General features: G+C 34.4%; 3 protein-coding genes across 4 annotated transcripts; 1 reads left to right on the top strand and 2 right to left on the bottom strand.

Moving 5' to 3' along the window:
- Positions 1–344: 344 nt before the first annotated feature.
- LOC106138700 (NADPH:adrenodoxin oxidoreductase, mitochondrial) lies at positions 345–2,961 on the bottom strand. 2 transcript variants are annotated; one of them, XM_013339944.2, is made up of 4 exons: positions 2,650–2,961; positions 2,143–2,299; positions 1,831–1,950; positions 345–1,446 (listed from the first exon to the last, which is right to left on the bottom strand). In XM_013339944.2, exons 1-4 carry the CDS (start codon positions 2,682–2,684, stop codon positions 490–492), a joined length of 1,269 nt encoding a protein of 422 aa, XP_013195398.2. In that variant the 5' UTR covers positions 2,685–2,961; the 3' UTR covers positions 345–489. The 2 variants fall into 2 exon arrangements, with proteins under 2 accessions (XP_013195398.2, XP_060810292.1); XM_060954309.1 differs by having other exon boundaries at positions 346–1,446; positions 2,600–2,961.
- A 2,400-nt stretch (positions 2,962–5,361) lies between these two features.
- LOC106138659 (mitochondrial-processing peptidase subunit alpha) lies at positions 5,362–10,888 on the top strand. Its single transcript, XM_060954380.1, has 12 exons — positions 5,362–5,610; positions 5,786–6,024; positions 6,237–6,316; positions 6,623–6,763; positions 7,153–7,290; positions 7,730–7,867; positions 8,298–8,429; positions 8,737–8,809; positions 9,002–9,134; positions 9,331–9,496; positions 10,228–10,360; positions 10,646–10,888. The coding sequence occupies exons 1-12, from the start codon at positions 5,552–5,554 to the stop codon at positions 10,819–10,821; spliced, it is 1,608 nt and encodes a 535-aa protein (XP_060810363.1). The 5' UTR covers positions 5,362–5,551; the 3' UTR covers positions 10,822–10,888.
- Positions 10,645–14,647, bottom strand: LOC106138656 (succinate--CoA ligase [GDP-forming] subunit beta, mitochondrial). The gene is made up of 5 exons (XM_013339867.2): positions 14,522–14,647; positions 13,740–14,438; positions 13,398–13,553; positions 12,063–12,297; positions 10,645–11,837 (listed from the first exon to the last, which is right to left on the bottom strand). Exons 2-5 carry the CDS (start codon positions 14,409–14,411, stop codon positions 11,635–11,637), a joined length of 1,266 nt encoding a protein of 421 aa, XP_013195321.2. The 5' UTR covers positions 14,412–14,438; positions 14,522–14,647; the 3' UTR covers positions 10,645–11,634.
- Between the last annotated feature and the right edge of the window lie 275 nt (positions 14,648–14,922).

Genomic DNA, 14,922 nt, shown 5'->3' with positions numbered 1-14,922 from the left:
TTTTTGTAGATGACGGTTTATTACATGGATAAATTATGAAACCTAGTCTGCAATTCAACCTGTGAATTACTATTTTGGTTATTAATTGCAAACTGGCATGCAAACCTTATTTTGTAAAAAAAAGTAGATAGTAAGTTTGTGTCACAGATAGTGTTTAAATTATACATACACCTCCATATTATATACATTTATAATTACGTCATACTCTTTAATCACGTCTATATCCCTTGCAGGGTAGACAGAGCCAACAGTCTTAAAAAGCCTCACTTATTATATACACCTAGCCTTACGAATTATGCTGATGCCGGCTACACTTAGATGACTTTTTAATTATACCAAAATAAAGACATGCAACTGTATAAAACCGTAGATTTATTAAAAATAAAAATATCATTGTATTCTATGATTGCAATGTAAATAATATAAATGTGCTAACAGTAACTCAACATATAAAAGTTATACTTATAACAATAACACATAAAACCATTGTCATTGAGTAGCTATTTCTAACATCTTAACAATGCTGCAGACTTTTTCACGTGGTTTACCTTTTACCTTACCCTGTTCAATTTCAAAATTATCAATTTTCTCCCAACCCTTCCAGTCTACTATATGAGTATTATTTTTTAATACATGTTTTTTTATTTCTTCAAATCCTCCTTTTATATTTGGAATGTCAGACTTTTTCAAATCTTCTACCATTACCTTTGCCACTTGAAATGCATTTCCCATTGTATGTAAAATAACTCCTACTGGACCTGTACCAAGCCAGCCAGCAACATACATCTTAGCCAAGTCTCCTGAAACATTTTCTACTACACCTTTATTATTTGCTACAAGTCCACTTGTATCAAATATCAATTCATCATCAGCTTTAACACTTTTATACCCTATACTTCTAAATGCTAAACTACATTGCAAAACTTCAGTCTTGTCAGTGGCAACACATTTCTGATCTTCTAGTGTATCTCCTTGCAACTCATTGCAGGTAAACTCGATACCCTTTATTTTGTTCTGCTCATCCACTAAAAACTTTCGAGGACTTCTGAAAAATATAGGTTTGAAATATTTTGTATTCTCATTTTCAATTGCTGTTTGACTTTCCTGATATGATTTGACCATGAGTTCCGTGAGTCTCTTTCTTGGCCTCTGTAAATTACTTATAGCTTTTTCCACACCTATAAAATCTTGATCTCTCCATATTGTCTTACAGTTACTAAGTTTAAGTTGCTCTCTCAGTTCCTTGATAGTAAAAGCAACTTGTAAAGGCCCCCTTCTTCCAACTAAGTACAGTTCTTTTACTTTAGATTCAGCTAAGCAATTAAGAGCATGTTCTGTGATATCAGTTTTCTTTAATTCATCTATAGGAGAAAACAGTATTCTTGCGACATCCAGTGCCACATTGCCCTGTCCGAGAATTGCAGCTGTATGCCCTGATAAATCGACCTAGAAAAATAAATTTAAAATTTTGTCTATTGATATAAGGGAGAAATGAAATGTAAATGGTAAATTAAATGATAAAAAAATTTAAAAGTATAGATACTTATATTATAAAGCTGAACAGTTTATTTGTTTGTTTGAACGCGCTAATCTCAGGAACTACTAGTTCAAATTGAAAAATTCTTTTTGCATTGAATAGACCATTTATCGAGGAAGGCTTTAAGCAATATAACATCACGCTGCAACTATAATGAGCAAAGAAATAATGGAAAATGTGAAAAAAACGGGAAAAATTATTCATCCTTGTGGCCCAAAATAACTATTCCACACGGATGAAGTCGCGGGCGAGCGTGAAATATATGGATTTAGGTAATAAAATAATTCACCTACCTTTAAATCTTTGTCACTAGGGAGTCCATTATACCACCCAACAAAATTTCGAGCAGCAATCACATTTTTAGCATCTTCGTTTTCAATGCCTAGCATCCTGTCTTTTTCAGCACCATAAGTCTAGAAGAATTTCATTATAAGAGTACAAATATTACACATATAAAATGGTAGAAATGATTTAAAAATAAATAATGATGACAGTTCATAAAGGTTTTTTTTTTATCTAAATACTTTTGTTCATATTTTTTTTTTTTTTTGTAAAAAGAAAGAATAAAATATATCTTTTTAGATAATGATAATAAAAAGATTTACCAATAACACGGCATCATAATGCTGTCGCAGATGGCTTATTTTTAGATCCTTTCCTAATGTTATGTTGCCATAGAAATTTACATTAGGTTGTTGTGCTACTTTTGTGAATTGGTTAATAACATTCTTTACTTCAGGATGATCAGGAGCTACTCCATATCTTAAAAAAATTACAAAAATATACAAATTTCAATACACTTTTAGCTCTGTCTACCCCATAAGGGGAACGTCGTGATATATGTACCTATGTTAAATAAGTGTACAAAATGAATTTAATGATATGGCTGTTAACTTAAAAGTCAACACAGCAAGCCTCCTATTTCAGGTTGGTAGCATTTTGTAGCTAGCAGACGCGAACAAAGGATAGCTACCATCCACACCAAACACTCAATATAGTTAAATTGAATATTTAGAAGTATCATCAACACTATGTTCTATCTATGACTTAAATTATGGTTACCTTATTAATCCAAACGGAACTGGAAGTTTTTCAATAATGTCAATATTCACCTGGGTAAGGTTTTTTGATAAATGCATAGCAGCATAGAAACCCGCAGGACCAGCACCCACGATACAAACCCGAGGAATTTTGGTGCTTGTTGTTAAAGTTCTACATAGTAGTTTGCTCACTTTAAAATTCATTTTCATAAGTGTAGAATAATTATAATGTAAACTGACACTACAGCCTCGTACTTGTGTAGGTCTTCAAATTGAAATAACAAGTTGAGTGATTTAAATTTATTCCAAAACTACACGCAAATTATTTGCTGTTCATATCAAAACCACAAAATAGAGCTCTGAAGAACTATCTTATGGAACAAGCATGTACTTTTCCTGCATACCTAAATAAACAAACCGGTTGACCAACATGGCGGACTAGAGATGTTCACTTGTTCGTTTAGTCGATAATATTTTATCGATGGCTGAGTAAGTTAAGATTGTTAAATTCGATCACAGCTGTACCTAACAACAGTGATCGAAAATTAACAATCTTAACTTTAAAGTTTTATACGTGATTTGGTTCTTTATCGGGAGGCCTAACTATCTTGGCTATAATTCCAACATTATTTTATCAATCACCGATGTCATTCTGATAAAAAGTGTTTGGAAATCAAATATAATCAATACCCTATTTTAGCTACACCGCTGGACCGTTTGTGATGAAATTTGGTCTGGATGTATTTAAATAGTAATATTATACGTAGTGTTTAAACATTTAATTCAATTAATTATGATGTGCACAAAAAGTTTGTCGGATCACTCCGACATTCACGTTTAAAGGGTTAAGAGATAAATAATAAAGCTATGAGATAAATAATAGCAATAGGCTATTTGACAAAGTTCTAAAAACCATCTTAGGCTATTTATTTGTTTATAAGGAGCCCTACAAAAATACTTTTCTGCCTTCATTACAGCTATTTTATTAAAAAATCGAAAAAGAAAATGCAATATTCAAATATGCCGCCAAAACGCGACTTTTAGCAATATGGCGGCCATGGCATGCAGTGACGTAAATTTCGTGTAAATATCATACAAAGCTTGTTGGTGTTTCGAAAAGTTTTAATTTTCTCTTGTTTTATTTAACTTGTGCCACGTCATATGTGTGAAAATTTTTAAAATGAGTTCCTATAAATGTTGTGCAGTGCCTCAATGCACTAATACAACAATAAAATCTCCTACGAAATCGTTTTTTTCTATGCCGATGGATTTGAATATTCGCAAGAAGTGGTTTCAGATCATGATCTAAGATCAGTGGTTACCAAGATATACTTACATTGATGTTTTCACATTCTTCAGTTCGGCAGCATAGAAATCTGGATTGTCTTTGAAGAAGACGCCAACCATTATAGGGTCCACTTTTGGCAAAAGTGGACCTACCAAAAGTCTTTTGGTAGGTTTCGACTGTCAGCTTTCGCGAAATTGGTTTCCATTATTAAATACCTATGTTATCTGAGTAATCCTGAGTGATCAAACACTTATAAAATCTTGAAAAATAATAGCAAATACTAAGGAACAGTACGATCCACAGTCTGTTTATGGATAATTGACGTCATAATAGAAATAGCCAATCACGTTCGTTTTTAGTCACGTGACAGCTGCATAAAAAAGCCTAATTTTCTGAAACGGATTTTGTTAAAATAATGCAATATTTTTATCTCGCGTTATAACAAATCGCTCCAAAAAAATAATATTAAGACTGATGACATAAAAGAAATGTATATTTTTATTACAGTCAAATAGCCTATTGTTCGTGTCTTCTTTGAAGTATTTATATTCTTTTGAATCCTCGAAATTTCTTTTTTACTACATTATTTAAACATTATGATAAGTAAGTGCCAAAAGATTATTGTAAAGTCTCAGTCAAGATGAACAATTACGGCATTTCCATATGATAGTTGTCCGGAGAAATAGAGATACTATGTATTTTAAACATACATACATACATACATAAAATCACGCCTCTTTCCCGGAGGGGTAGGCAGAGACTACCTCTTTCCACTTGCCACGATCCCTGCATACTTCCTTTGCTTCATCCACATTCATAACTCTCTTCATGCAAGCTCGGCGGTTTCGGGTACTTAAACTTCGATTCTAAATGTCAAATGTTGACATGTTACGGGCAGGCGGGTACAAACTTATAAACAAAAAGAGCCTGTGCAAGTGTGCCGCCGACTTCATCCGACCTTGGTCTGACTGACTAGATTGAACTGTGGTGTGCAATTAAACGGCGCAGTCACTAATAAAAAAAATACTTTATAAGGGCATAGTGCAGCGTGCCAACAATGTTTTCAAATCTCTGATGCTACCGATAGACGACAAGTGACTACGACTAACGGGAAAGAAGAAAAGTTACGTGACTGGCACGCGATTGCTAATAATGTCCTTTTATGGACATCATTTTCAAATGATGTCCATAAAAGTTTTGAATTAAACGATTTTATACATTATTATAATACCTTCTATGTATTACGAGAAACATTGGTAAACAATTTTTGTTATGGATTTGTTGTTCAAAGTTCGGAACTGCCTTAAAAAAAGGCGATTCTCAGTTTGAACTGTGTGTACCTATGTATGACCGCGATTACTTCGCGTTTCGCTGAACTGATGTTGATGCGGTTTTAGGAAAGCGTTTGTTACACTAAGGAGAAAATTTTACTGTTTTCAAAAGTTTTTCTATTCAACATTTTTGTTGGTAACATTGTCAAGGTTTGTCACTGTGACAGCGTCGTCCAAACGTCATGAAATAATTACAAAAAAAAAAAGATTTTCGTTTCGTGTGAAAAATTCTGAAAAAATATTTCTATGTACTGTAGTATGTATAATACAACAAAATTTTAGAAAAGCTATTTTATTTAAATGGGAAATATTTTATAAATAAATTCATTCGTGTCCTTAAAGAAAACCTAGTAATATGTCACATGTAACAGACATGAAAATTCTCTTCTCTAGGTTATTTTCTATAAAAAACGGGTAAGTTATAAGTTTTTTAAGTCAGTAAGTAGTAATTTATTTATTATTTAGAATGTCTTTTATGGTTTTTGTAATATCTTTATCTGATGCAAGTACTGTGTCAATACATTCAATTTGGAACTGTCAGTAAGATGATCAGCTCTAATCTATTCTATTTCGTATTAAAAAATTTCAGGCTTAACGTTCCTAGATGGGGAATTAGAAGCTATAGCCGTGATATTGATCGGCCTGCACAACCTTTGTCAAAAGGCAGTGTAACGCCGCTTCCTCCCTTGTCAGAGCCAATACCCAGCCTTCCACCAGTGGTCTACTCCACTGCCATATCTGAAGATGCAATCACTGAAGTCACCACCCTCAGCAATGGCCTGAGGGTAGCGTCGGAGAAAAAGTTTGGTCAATTTTGTACAGCTGGTGGTGAGTAATTTTTATCAACTTTATTTCTGTATAAAAGCAATAATACCCATCTGATTGTGTAATGTTATAAAACAAAAACATTATGAGACATTGGCAATTTTTCATCCTTAAGTATTACTAAGCATCAGTGTTTCAAAAGGGCAATCAATTGTTTGCTAAATTTGTGAGGAAAGTGCCTTTGTAAAAAGAAGTAATTCAGTTTTTTATTTCAGTTGTCATTGATTCTGGCCCAAGATATGAAGTGGAATATCCAAATGGTATATGTCACTTCCTTGAAAAATTAAGCTTTGGTGTGAGTATATTTTATTTCTTCAATCATTTATTTTTAAAAAGTTAATTATATCTAAATTGGCTGTTCTTTCTGCTCCATTTACTAGACTTTGAGGTTTGATGTGAAGAAAGAATTTATGAGACTTGTGCAGTAGTTAACTTTGCTCCTCTTATTTTTATAAATTTTAAGTAGATAGGCACAATGTTATCCTAACACAATTTTTCCAAGTTGAAAATAAAAAGTTAAATTTGTTTTGATATTTTTTTGTGAATGTTCCAATTGTATTAACAGTAGTAGTAGTGTTTATTTCAATTGTGAAAATTTCAGGCCACAAACAAATTTCCTACTCGTGACGTCATGCTGCTTGAGTTAGAGAGGCATGGTGGTATTTGTGACTGCCAAGGATCACGTGACACAACTGTCTACGCTACCAGTGCCGATTCCAGGGGTCTTGAAGCTGTTACACAGGTAAGTAGCTCTGACTAGAGTGGACATCATAATGCACCTTATACATATTATTAATGTGTTTTTTTTACTTCAAATTTTTATGCATACATACATACATACAATCACGTCTATATCCCTTGCGGGGTAGACAGAACCAACAGTCTTGAAAAGACTGATAGGCCACGTTCAGCTGTTTGGCTTTATGATGGAATTGAGTTTTTAAGCATTGTTAAATAATTTGTTTTTTCAACAACAGCAGCTTATTTTTTCCCCTTAACATATAATATAGTTTGGGACAAGTTAACTACACGATCTACATATAGTGCCATTGGGTCTGATGTACTTAAATTGTACAAATCTTGTGTAAGTGCATATTGTCCAAAACATTAATGGATTTTTGTTATAAAAAGGTACTAGCAGAGGTGACACTAAGGCCGCAACTGTCCTCTGATGAAATAGAGGCTGCAAGACAAGCAGTTGCATTTGAATTGGAGACACTCTCTATGAGACCAGAGCAAGAAACCATTTTGATGGATATGATACATGCTGTAAGTATTTTTGTGACATTTCCAACTCTTCAGCTGGCTGTCTATCCCTCTATCCCATATGGGATATAGACATATTTTGTAGTATACTTATTTTTTAATGTATTGTAAACTGGCATACAGATTAACATTCTGTGCAGATACTTTGTGTTTTGTTTGCATGAGTCAAAACTAAGTCAATTATTATTCACTTAGTTTTGACTTTATGGTTATGTATACACCAAATAACATAATAACCAAGTATATGTTTTTCATACAGCTATAAAATATCATAGCTGTATGAAAACCATATACTTGGAGAAATTATTATATATATAATTTCCCACAGTCCCTAAGGAAAAGTCAGAAGTTTTAAATAATTATACTGCATAATATGTTGGTTTATCTTGTCACTATCATTAAAAGAAGTTGATGTAATTAAAAATATGTATTATGCTTTTAGGCTGCATACAAAGACAACACACTTGGACTGCCAAAGATTTGCCCGCACCAGAATATGCTCAAAATAGACAGAGGTGCCATATTGAATTTCTTGAAAAACCACTACACACCGGACAGAATGGTTGTCGCCGCTGTCGGGGTTAGTACACTGCTTTAAAATATCAAGCAGCAATAATATTTCAAATTAGGCAAAATTACTAAAATTAAATTAACAGAATACCGCTCGGCCAGCGTGAAATTAAGAAGCTCGTAATTTGCCTTCACGCCGTAATAATAACTTAAAACTACAGTGCTGTGTGGTTCCTGGCACCAATAGAAAAAAGAATAGGACCACTCCATCTCTTTACCATGGATGTCGTAAAAGGCGACTAAGGGATAGGCTTATAAACTTGAGATTGTTTTTTAGGATATGGACTAGCAACCTGTCACTATTTGAATCTCAATTCTATCATAAAGCCTAACAGCTGAATAGAATCAGTATTTTCGAGACTGTTGGCTCTGTCTACTCCGCAAGGGATATAGACATGATTATATGTATGTATGTACAGATAAAAATATTGTTTTTTCAGGTAGATCATGAACCATTTGTAGAGTATGTCCAAAAATATTTTGTGGACACAAAACCTACGTGGAGCTCTGAAGATAATTTCAAGCCAAAAGTGGATAAGTCCATTGCAAAGTACACAGGAGGTATGCAGCAGGTATGTTCAACATGAACACTTTATTTGGTAAGACATGTAAAGTCCTCTTTCAAGTAAGTAATAAGTTACTAAGGAGATGTCCCTCATTTATAAAAATATATCAAAACTTACTTGGGTATTATGGTATTATATAACACACTCATGAGTTTATTTTTTGGAAGTACTAACACACCATGACCTCAAAAAGCTTTACAATGTTTTTACAAGCAACAATTTATGGAATACATTAAGATGCTAAATATCTTCATGTAACATAAAACAGTACTTATGCAACTGGTATGTAATTTAATAATCTTTTTTTTTTCAGGAAGAATGTGAAATACCACTATATCCAGGCTCAGATTTACCCGAATTATCACATGTTGTCATTGGCCTGGAAAGTGAGTATACTACAATCAAGTTTATTTTCTTCACACACACACACATTTTCTTAAATATGAATTCACATGCTAATGGTAGTTTTTGTGTTATACTGGTCTGTCCAATACATACTAATTTTCGCATTTTAGTATGACTATTAACTTGCCCATTGTCATCTTAATTTAGTGTTTAATACTTGTGTTTTTCGTCAGGTTGTTCCCATAGCGACCCGGATTTCGTGGCGACGTGCGTGCTCAACATGATGATGGGCGGTGGCGGCTCGTTCTCGGCGGGCGGGCCCGGTAAGGGCATGTATACGAGGCTTTACACCAATGTACTTAACAGGTAACTGATTTTACCTTTTGTCCTCCATAGACAGTTAAAGGAAAACTGGCCAGGACACGATATTGGGATTTTCCCGGGAGACAGCAAACGTGTGCGGCATTCATCTCCCTCAAAATAGTCTACTATTCAGTAAACAATCCCACACAATCTCGTGCCATTTTCCGTCGAAGTACTCAAAGCATGTATCTAACTTCAGGTACCACTGGATGTTCAACGCGACCGCGTACAACCACGCATACGGCGACACCGGCCTGTTCTGTGTGCACGCTGCTTCGCCGCCAAACCGCATTTATGACACCACCATTGTCATTGCTAGGGAGCTCGCCAACATGGCCGGGAAAGTCGGCGAGTCCGAGTTGAGAGTGAGTTTAACGAGTTTTTTAATGTAAAAACAGTTTTCAAAATATGTACATATGTTTATTCAAAAGATCCTCAAAACCGGTAGGTAGGTACTTGATTCATACTAACACGATATACTGCGCCATACTGGTGTATACATAAATACTATCTAGTTAAGGTTTTATTCCTTAAGAGGTAGACAGAGCCCACATTCGCGAAAAGACTGCAAGGATTAAGATGCCGATAGTGACTGGTTGCTAGCCAATCGCCTTAAAGCAGCATACGGCTTTTATGCTATGCAAATCTAATACCGAGATGATATGCAAGCCAATGACGAGTGAATACCGAGTATGCCGGGGACAGGACAAAGTTAAAGGAGATAGGCGTGTCAGAAAGTGGATCCCAAATCATAGCTGAAGAGTGTACAACTGGGAACACGAAAAGATGAGAGCTGTAGGTTGACTGATTTGGTAGCTTGTCGTCATCAAATCCTTTCATACTTACATACATAAAATCACGCCTTTTTCCGGGATGGATAGACAGAGACTACATCTTTCAACTTGCCACGATCTCTGCATACTTCTTTCGCTTCATTCACATTCATAACTCTCTTCATGCAAGCTCAGCAGTTTAGAATCTTTTCACACACACAAAATTTTGTAGTCACTAGAAAAAAACATGATAGCACCATGACGTCTTCTTGACTCCACCGCTATCTTTGAATATTGAAAAAAATTGAAGATTTTTTTAACAGAGAGCAAAAACCCAGCTACAGTCAATGCTGTTGATGAATCTGGAAGCGAGACCGGTGGTGTTCGAGGACGTCGGTCGTCAAGTGCTGGCCACTGGCAAGAGAAAGCCGCCATCTTTTTTCATTAACGAAATTGGTAAGTTTTATTTCACTCGCCCATATATATCGCTTGTTATTAGCATATAAGTATCATAGTAAATTTACTTTTGCTACTCTAAGCTTTTAAAATGTTTCTAAGTAGGTTTATAAGGCGGAAATAGTGTAATAGCCTGGGGCTATGCTCCACTAGGAAGTAATAGATATAAAAGTAGCCTACTAAGTTACTCTTGATGGTTTATAATCTTACGCCCAAATTTCACCAATTTTTTCGTTAAAATTTGACAAATTTGAAATAATTAAATATGATCAAAACACTTTTCAGAAAAGATAACAGCTGAGGACATAACTCGCGTGGCCCGCCGCATGCTCGGCAGCCGGGCTTCAGTAGCGGCTCGCGGCAAGCTCACGCACCTCCCGAGCTTCGACGAGATCCAGGCCAACATGACTCTGTCTAGCGACGCGCCGCAGGGGCGACGCCTCAACCTCTTCAGGGCTTAATTATGCTGATTATATTATTACATTGCAGATTGTATTCAATTATATTGTTAATAAAATTTAGAGTAAATTTGATTGTTTTATTGCTTGATCACCTAATTGACTGTCCGGTTCTTAGTTCACACGAGAGTGTGTGACGGTTGTCAGCAATGTCTATGGTGGTTAGGTCGACAGTAAAATCGACGAACTTCCATAAAGAATACATTATACACATTATTTAAAAAAAAAAATTAATCTGAGCAAAACGCTATTTCATATACATTATACACTTTATTGCACTATTTACAAAATCTTAAGAATATTTAACAATTCATTTAAAGGAAAAAGTTCATGGTAGTTTTTTTTTGATGTTAGGCAAAAACTATTTTCACGACAGTCTTGGAGTTATTACTTCTAAGATGTTAGCAACAAATCTAAAAACTAAAGAAAATAAATCCGGTTTAAACCTGCATAAGATAAAAATCGATTTCCATATGTTGTTAGTATTTTGACTATATACCTAGACTACAGCACCATTTTACATAATATAAAAAATACACTCCTTGCACTTGTTTACTTAATAATTCGGTTGTAAGTATAAACTTAGACTCAAATCGCTGTTGTTATCTTCAAAAATAAAGCCCTGATTAAACACCCCACACAAACACAAGAATGGGTTTAACTTTAAATTATTCCTTAATCAACTTTACTTATATTTTATATATATCTATAGTGCATTTAGGGTGAATTAACCGAAAACACCTATTCATATCAATTTCTAATGATATTTTGTTCTAATGGAAGATTTGAGTAACCATATAATTTTTTTTTGTAGTATCAATTCTGTGCTAACTTGACGGCAGCTTTTGCAGCTTCATCGGCGTCATTGATGATCGTCAATGGCAGACCAGACTGTTCTAGAATTTTCTTAGCCTCTTGAGCATTAGTGCCTTCCAGCCTGATTACCATGGGATGCTTGGGCGGGCTTTTCTTACACGCCGCAACAAGACCATTTGCAATTGTTCCGCAGTTTACGATACCTAGAAAAAATTATATTAATACATCAACTATTTTCAGATGACTTTGAAAATGTAATTAAGTTGATGTTTAGTAAAAACAAGCCAATCTGCTCATCAAAGTTGATTTTACTGGTAAATTGTCTTTATTACACTGTGCTACAATGTAGAATGTGTATGTATTTTGTCAGATGAGAGTTATTAAGTAAGACATTAAACATTTAAATAAATGCCATTTAGATTACATACCTCCAAAAACATTTACAAATATACTTTTCACTTTTGGGTCTGATTCAAGGATCCTCAAAGCAGCTGAAACTTGAGCTTCACCAACTCCACCACCAAGGTCGAGGAAGTTAGCAGGCTTTCCGCCATTCAGGTTGATCAGGTCCATGGTGGCCATGGCTAGACCAGCACCATTGACCATGCACCCAATGCTACCATCCATATCAATGTATACCAAGTTTAAAGCTGCAGCCTCCCTCTATGGAAAAATGTTAACTATCAAACATAGCATATAAATAATATAAATATATACGGGACAAATTACACAGATTGAGTTAGCCTCGAAGTAAGTTCGAGACTTGTGTTACGAGATACTAACTCAACGATACTTTATTTTATAATAAATACTTATATAGATAAACATCCAAGACCCAGGCCAATCAGAAAAAGTTCTTTTCTAAACATGCCCTGGCCGGGTTTCGAACCCGGGACCTCTGGTGTCACAGACAGCGTACTACCGCTGCGCAACAGAGGCCGTTGAATATTATATATTGTTTGAAGTTTGTGATTCATTGAATAGTTGTGGTGAAAGAAAATAAATTAATATTATTTGCAGGTTTATTGCCTGTGTACTGTCATTACAAACTAGCAAGTACAAGCAATTTATATTGAAATTACTTACTGTGTGTGCTCTTAATGTGCTTTGAAGAACATAAATGAATTAAATATTTGTATACAAGATGTTAAGAGGCCACCAAAAAATGCTTAATGATAGCATAATGGACATAAGAATATGCAGATTATGTATTTCACTGAACATCTGGCTCACAGAATATTGGCGAGTCTTTGGAGACAGATAGCAAATAAAAAAGTAAATATTCAATTGAAAGTGTAAAAATAGGAAGACAAAATTATCATTCCTTAACTGGCAAAAAATATGAATTGACAATAGAACAATAAAAACAGTGAGAAATGTTAAGTATTGATAAGAAGGCCTTAAGAGCAATGATAAAAAATAAAGTTACATAATATCTCATTTGATAGTGTTATGCTCTCATGCAATATATCAGCATAATGAAATAATAATAATAAACATTATTTGTGTTGTTTATTTCAGTTTGTTTACTGCTAGTTAAATCAACTAGCATTGGGTCAAAAGATGCATTTAACAATTTGAATCAATGAAGTAATTTTTTTTTAAGAGAGCTTAGATAAACCAGACTATCATATAGGAGGATAGGAGTTATACATGGGCAATTTATTTTTCTGGGAATTTCAGTGGGAGTTAAATATGAGGTACTAGTTATTCAAAGTTTGAGTTTAGTTGCACTTCAGTAAACTTGAAGACTAATTACTTACTTCTCTAGGGTCAGTTTCAGAAACATCATCAAGTGCAAAGATATCCTTCTGTCTGAATTCTGCATTGTCATCAAAGTTGATCTTGGCATCCACTGCAACTACTCTACCATCATCAGTTTCCACTAATGGATTTATTTCCAGCTGTGTGGCATCTACCTGGAAATGAAAGTTTTCAATATTTATTATATGTTTTTCATTTTACTTATACTTGTAAAATACACTAATCAAAATACTCAATTTATCATTTAATTCATTTGTATATTTGGCAGTAAGTTTCACTTGATATTTTAAGTATGGATCAAATTGGAATCATCATCTATCTATTATGTTAAATTAGCATACCTTAATGAATAATTCCCACAGTTTCTTGATTTCTTCTGCACATTTTTTTCTTAGTGGACCTTTGAATTCTAAAAACTCTGCTACATCATTTGCAATTTTGTCTGTGACACCTTCATATATGTCTATTGGAACTGTCTTCAGTAAATGAGGAGTTTCTTCAGCCACTGCCTCAATATCCATCCCTCCCGCAGGAGATGCTACCAGTGCTGCCCCATTGTAACTTCTCTCCATAAGAATACTCAAATAAGTCTCCCTCTTTATCGTAACACTCTCTGCTACCATAACCTTTTCTACCTTTATACCTTCTTTAGGAGTTTGTTTCGTAATCAATTTATGACCAATCATATTTTTGGCTAAATTTACGATTTCATTAGGATTTTTAGTTAAGTGTACACCACCTTTGAACCCATTATCAAAGTGTCCTTTGCCTCGGCCACCAGCTAATATCTGAGCCTTTACAACATATTCGTCAGCTTTGAAGCCCGATAGAGCTTTTGAATCCAACGTATTATCTATAATACGAAAGTCTTGTACACTCACTTGGTGCTTTCTTAACAAATCTTTACTATGATACTCTTGCAAATTCAAATTTCGTTTGATAGTCATATGGGAAACATATTTAGGAGTCAAAACAAGTGTTTTTAAGTTTCTGGTGTTTTTAAAAGCAGCCATAGCGAACTTTGTACACTTGAAGATAACCTTTAAAATAAAATATATATAAACTATAGCTTTAACGATGAAAAATTTATTGTTAGTATTAGAGAGGGAAAAGACAAACTTACCAGATGAATGACACGGTAAATTACTTCACTTTATCTGAGGAATAAATATGAGTACCTACATAAATAATCAAACCAAATTGAATTGATAACTGACTGATGATAACAATGTCGAATTGTCGATTCGATGATAAAAAAATCTGAGGGGGGAGAGGTATATGTCAACGTCAAAAAATGATATAAACATGAAGCCTACAATATCTACCTATCGGAGTTGCCATTAAATACAATTTTTTTGGATTGACATCATGTCCTTTTATGGGCGCTATACACATTGGGCAAACGCAATGTGTAGAGGGCTATTTTGCGAAACGTTTGTGATTGTGACAAATACGCTTACGTTTCTTAGACGCGAGCGTTGGCCGGCAATCCAAATGTTATTGGTTTTTAGAGCAAACATATAC

The sequence above is a fragment of the Amyelois transitella genome, chromosome 4 (assembly GCF_032362555.1).
Source record: "Amyelois transitella isolate CPQ chromosome 4, ilAmyTran1.1, whole genome shotgun sequence".
Lineage (NCBI taxonomy): Eukaryota > Metazoa > Arthropoda > Insecta > Lepidoptera > Pyralidae > Amyelois > Amyelois transitella.
This window is presented reverse-complemented; position numbering and strand designations above follow the sequence as displayed.

What these genes read in the sequence shown, in the direction of transcription:
- LOC106138700 (XM_060954309.1), bottom strand. Translation starts at nt 2,787, where the DNA reads ATGAAAATGAATTTTAAAGTGAGCAAACTACTATGTAGAACTTTAACA. An exon ending in GTTCCGTTTGGATTAATAAG is followed by an intron (nt 2,300 to 2,599) that starts GTAACCATAATT and finishes AATTTTTTTAAG; the next exon opens with ATATGGAGTAGCTCCTGATC. An exon ending in CTAGTGACAAAGATTTAAAG is followed by an intron (nt 1,447 to 1,830) that starts GTAGGTGAATTA and finishes TTATTTTTCTAG; the next exon opens with GTCGATTTATCAGGGCATAC.
- LOC106138659 (XM_060954380.1), top strand. Translation starts at nt 5,552, where the DNA reads ATGTCACATGTAACAGACATGAAAATTCTCTTCTCTAGGTTATTTTCT. An exon ending in TTATTTTCTATAAAAAACGG is followed by an intron (nt 5,611 to 5,785) that starts GTAAGTTATAAG and finishes AAAAAATTTCAG; the next exon opens with GCTTAACGTTCCTAGATGGG. An exon ending in TGATGGATATGATACATGCT is followed by an intron (nt 7,291 to 7,729) that starts GTAAGTATTTTT and finishes TTATGCTTTTAG; the next exon opens with GCTGCATACAAAGACAACAC.
- LOC106138656 (XM_013339867.2), bottom strand. Translation starts at nt 14,411, where the DNA reads ATGGCTGCTTTTAAAAACACCAGAAACTTAAAAACACTTGTTTTGACT. An exon ending in TGTGGGAATTATTCATTAAG is followed by an intron (nt 13,554 to 13,739) that starts GTATGCTAATTT and finishes TTTCATTTCCAG; the next exon opens with GTAGATGCCACACAGCTGGA. An exon ending in ATTTGTAAATGTTTTTGGAG is followed by an intron (nt 11,838 to 12,062) that starts GTATGTAATCTA and finishes AATTTTTTCTAG; the next exon opens with GTATCGTAAACTGCGGAACA.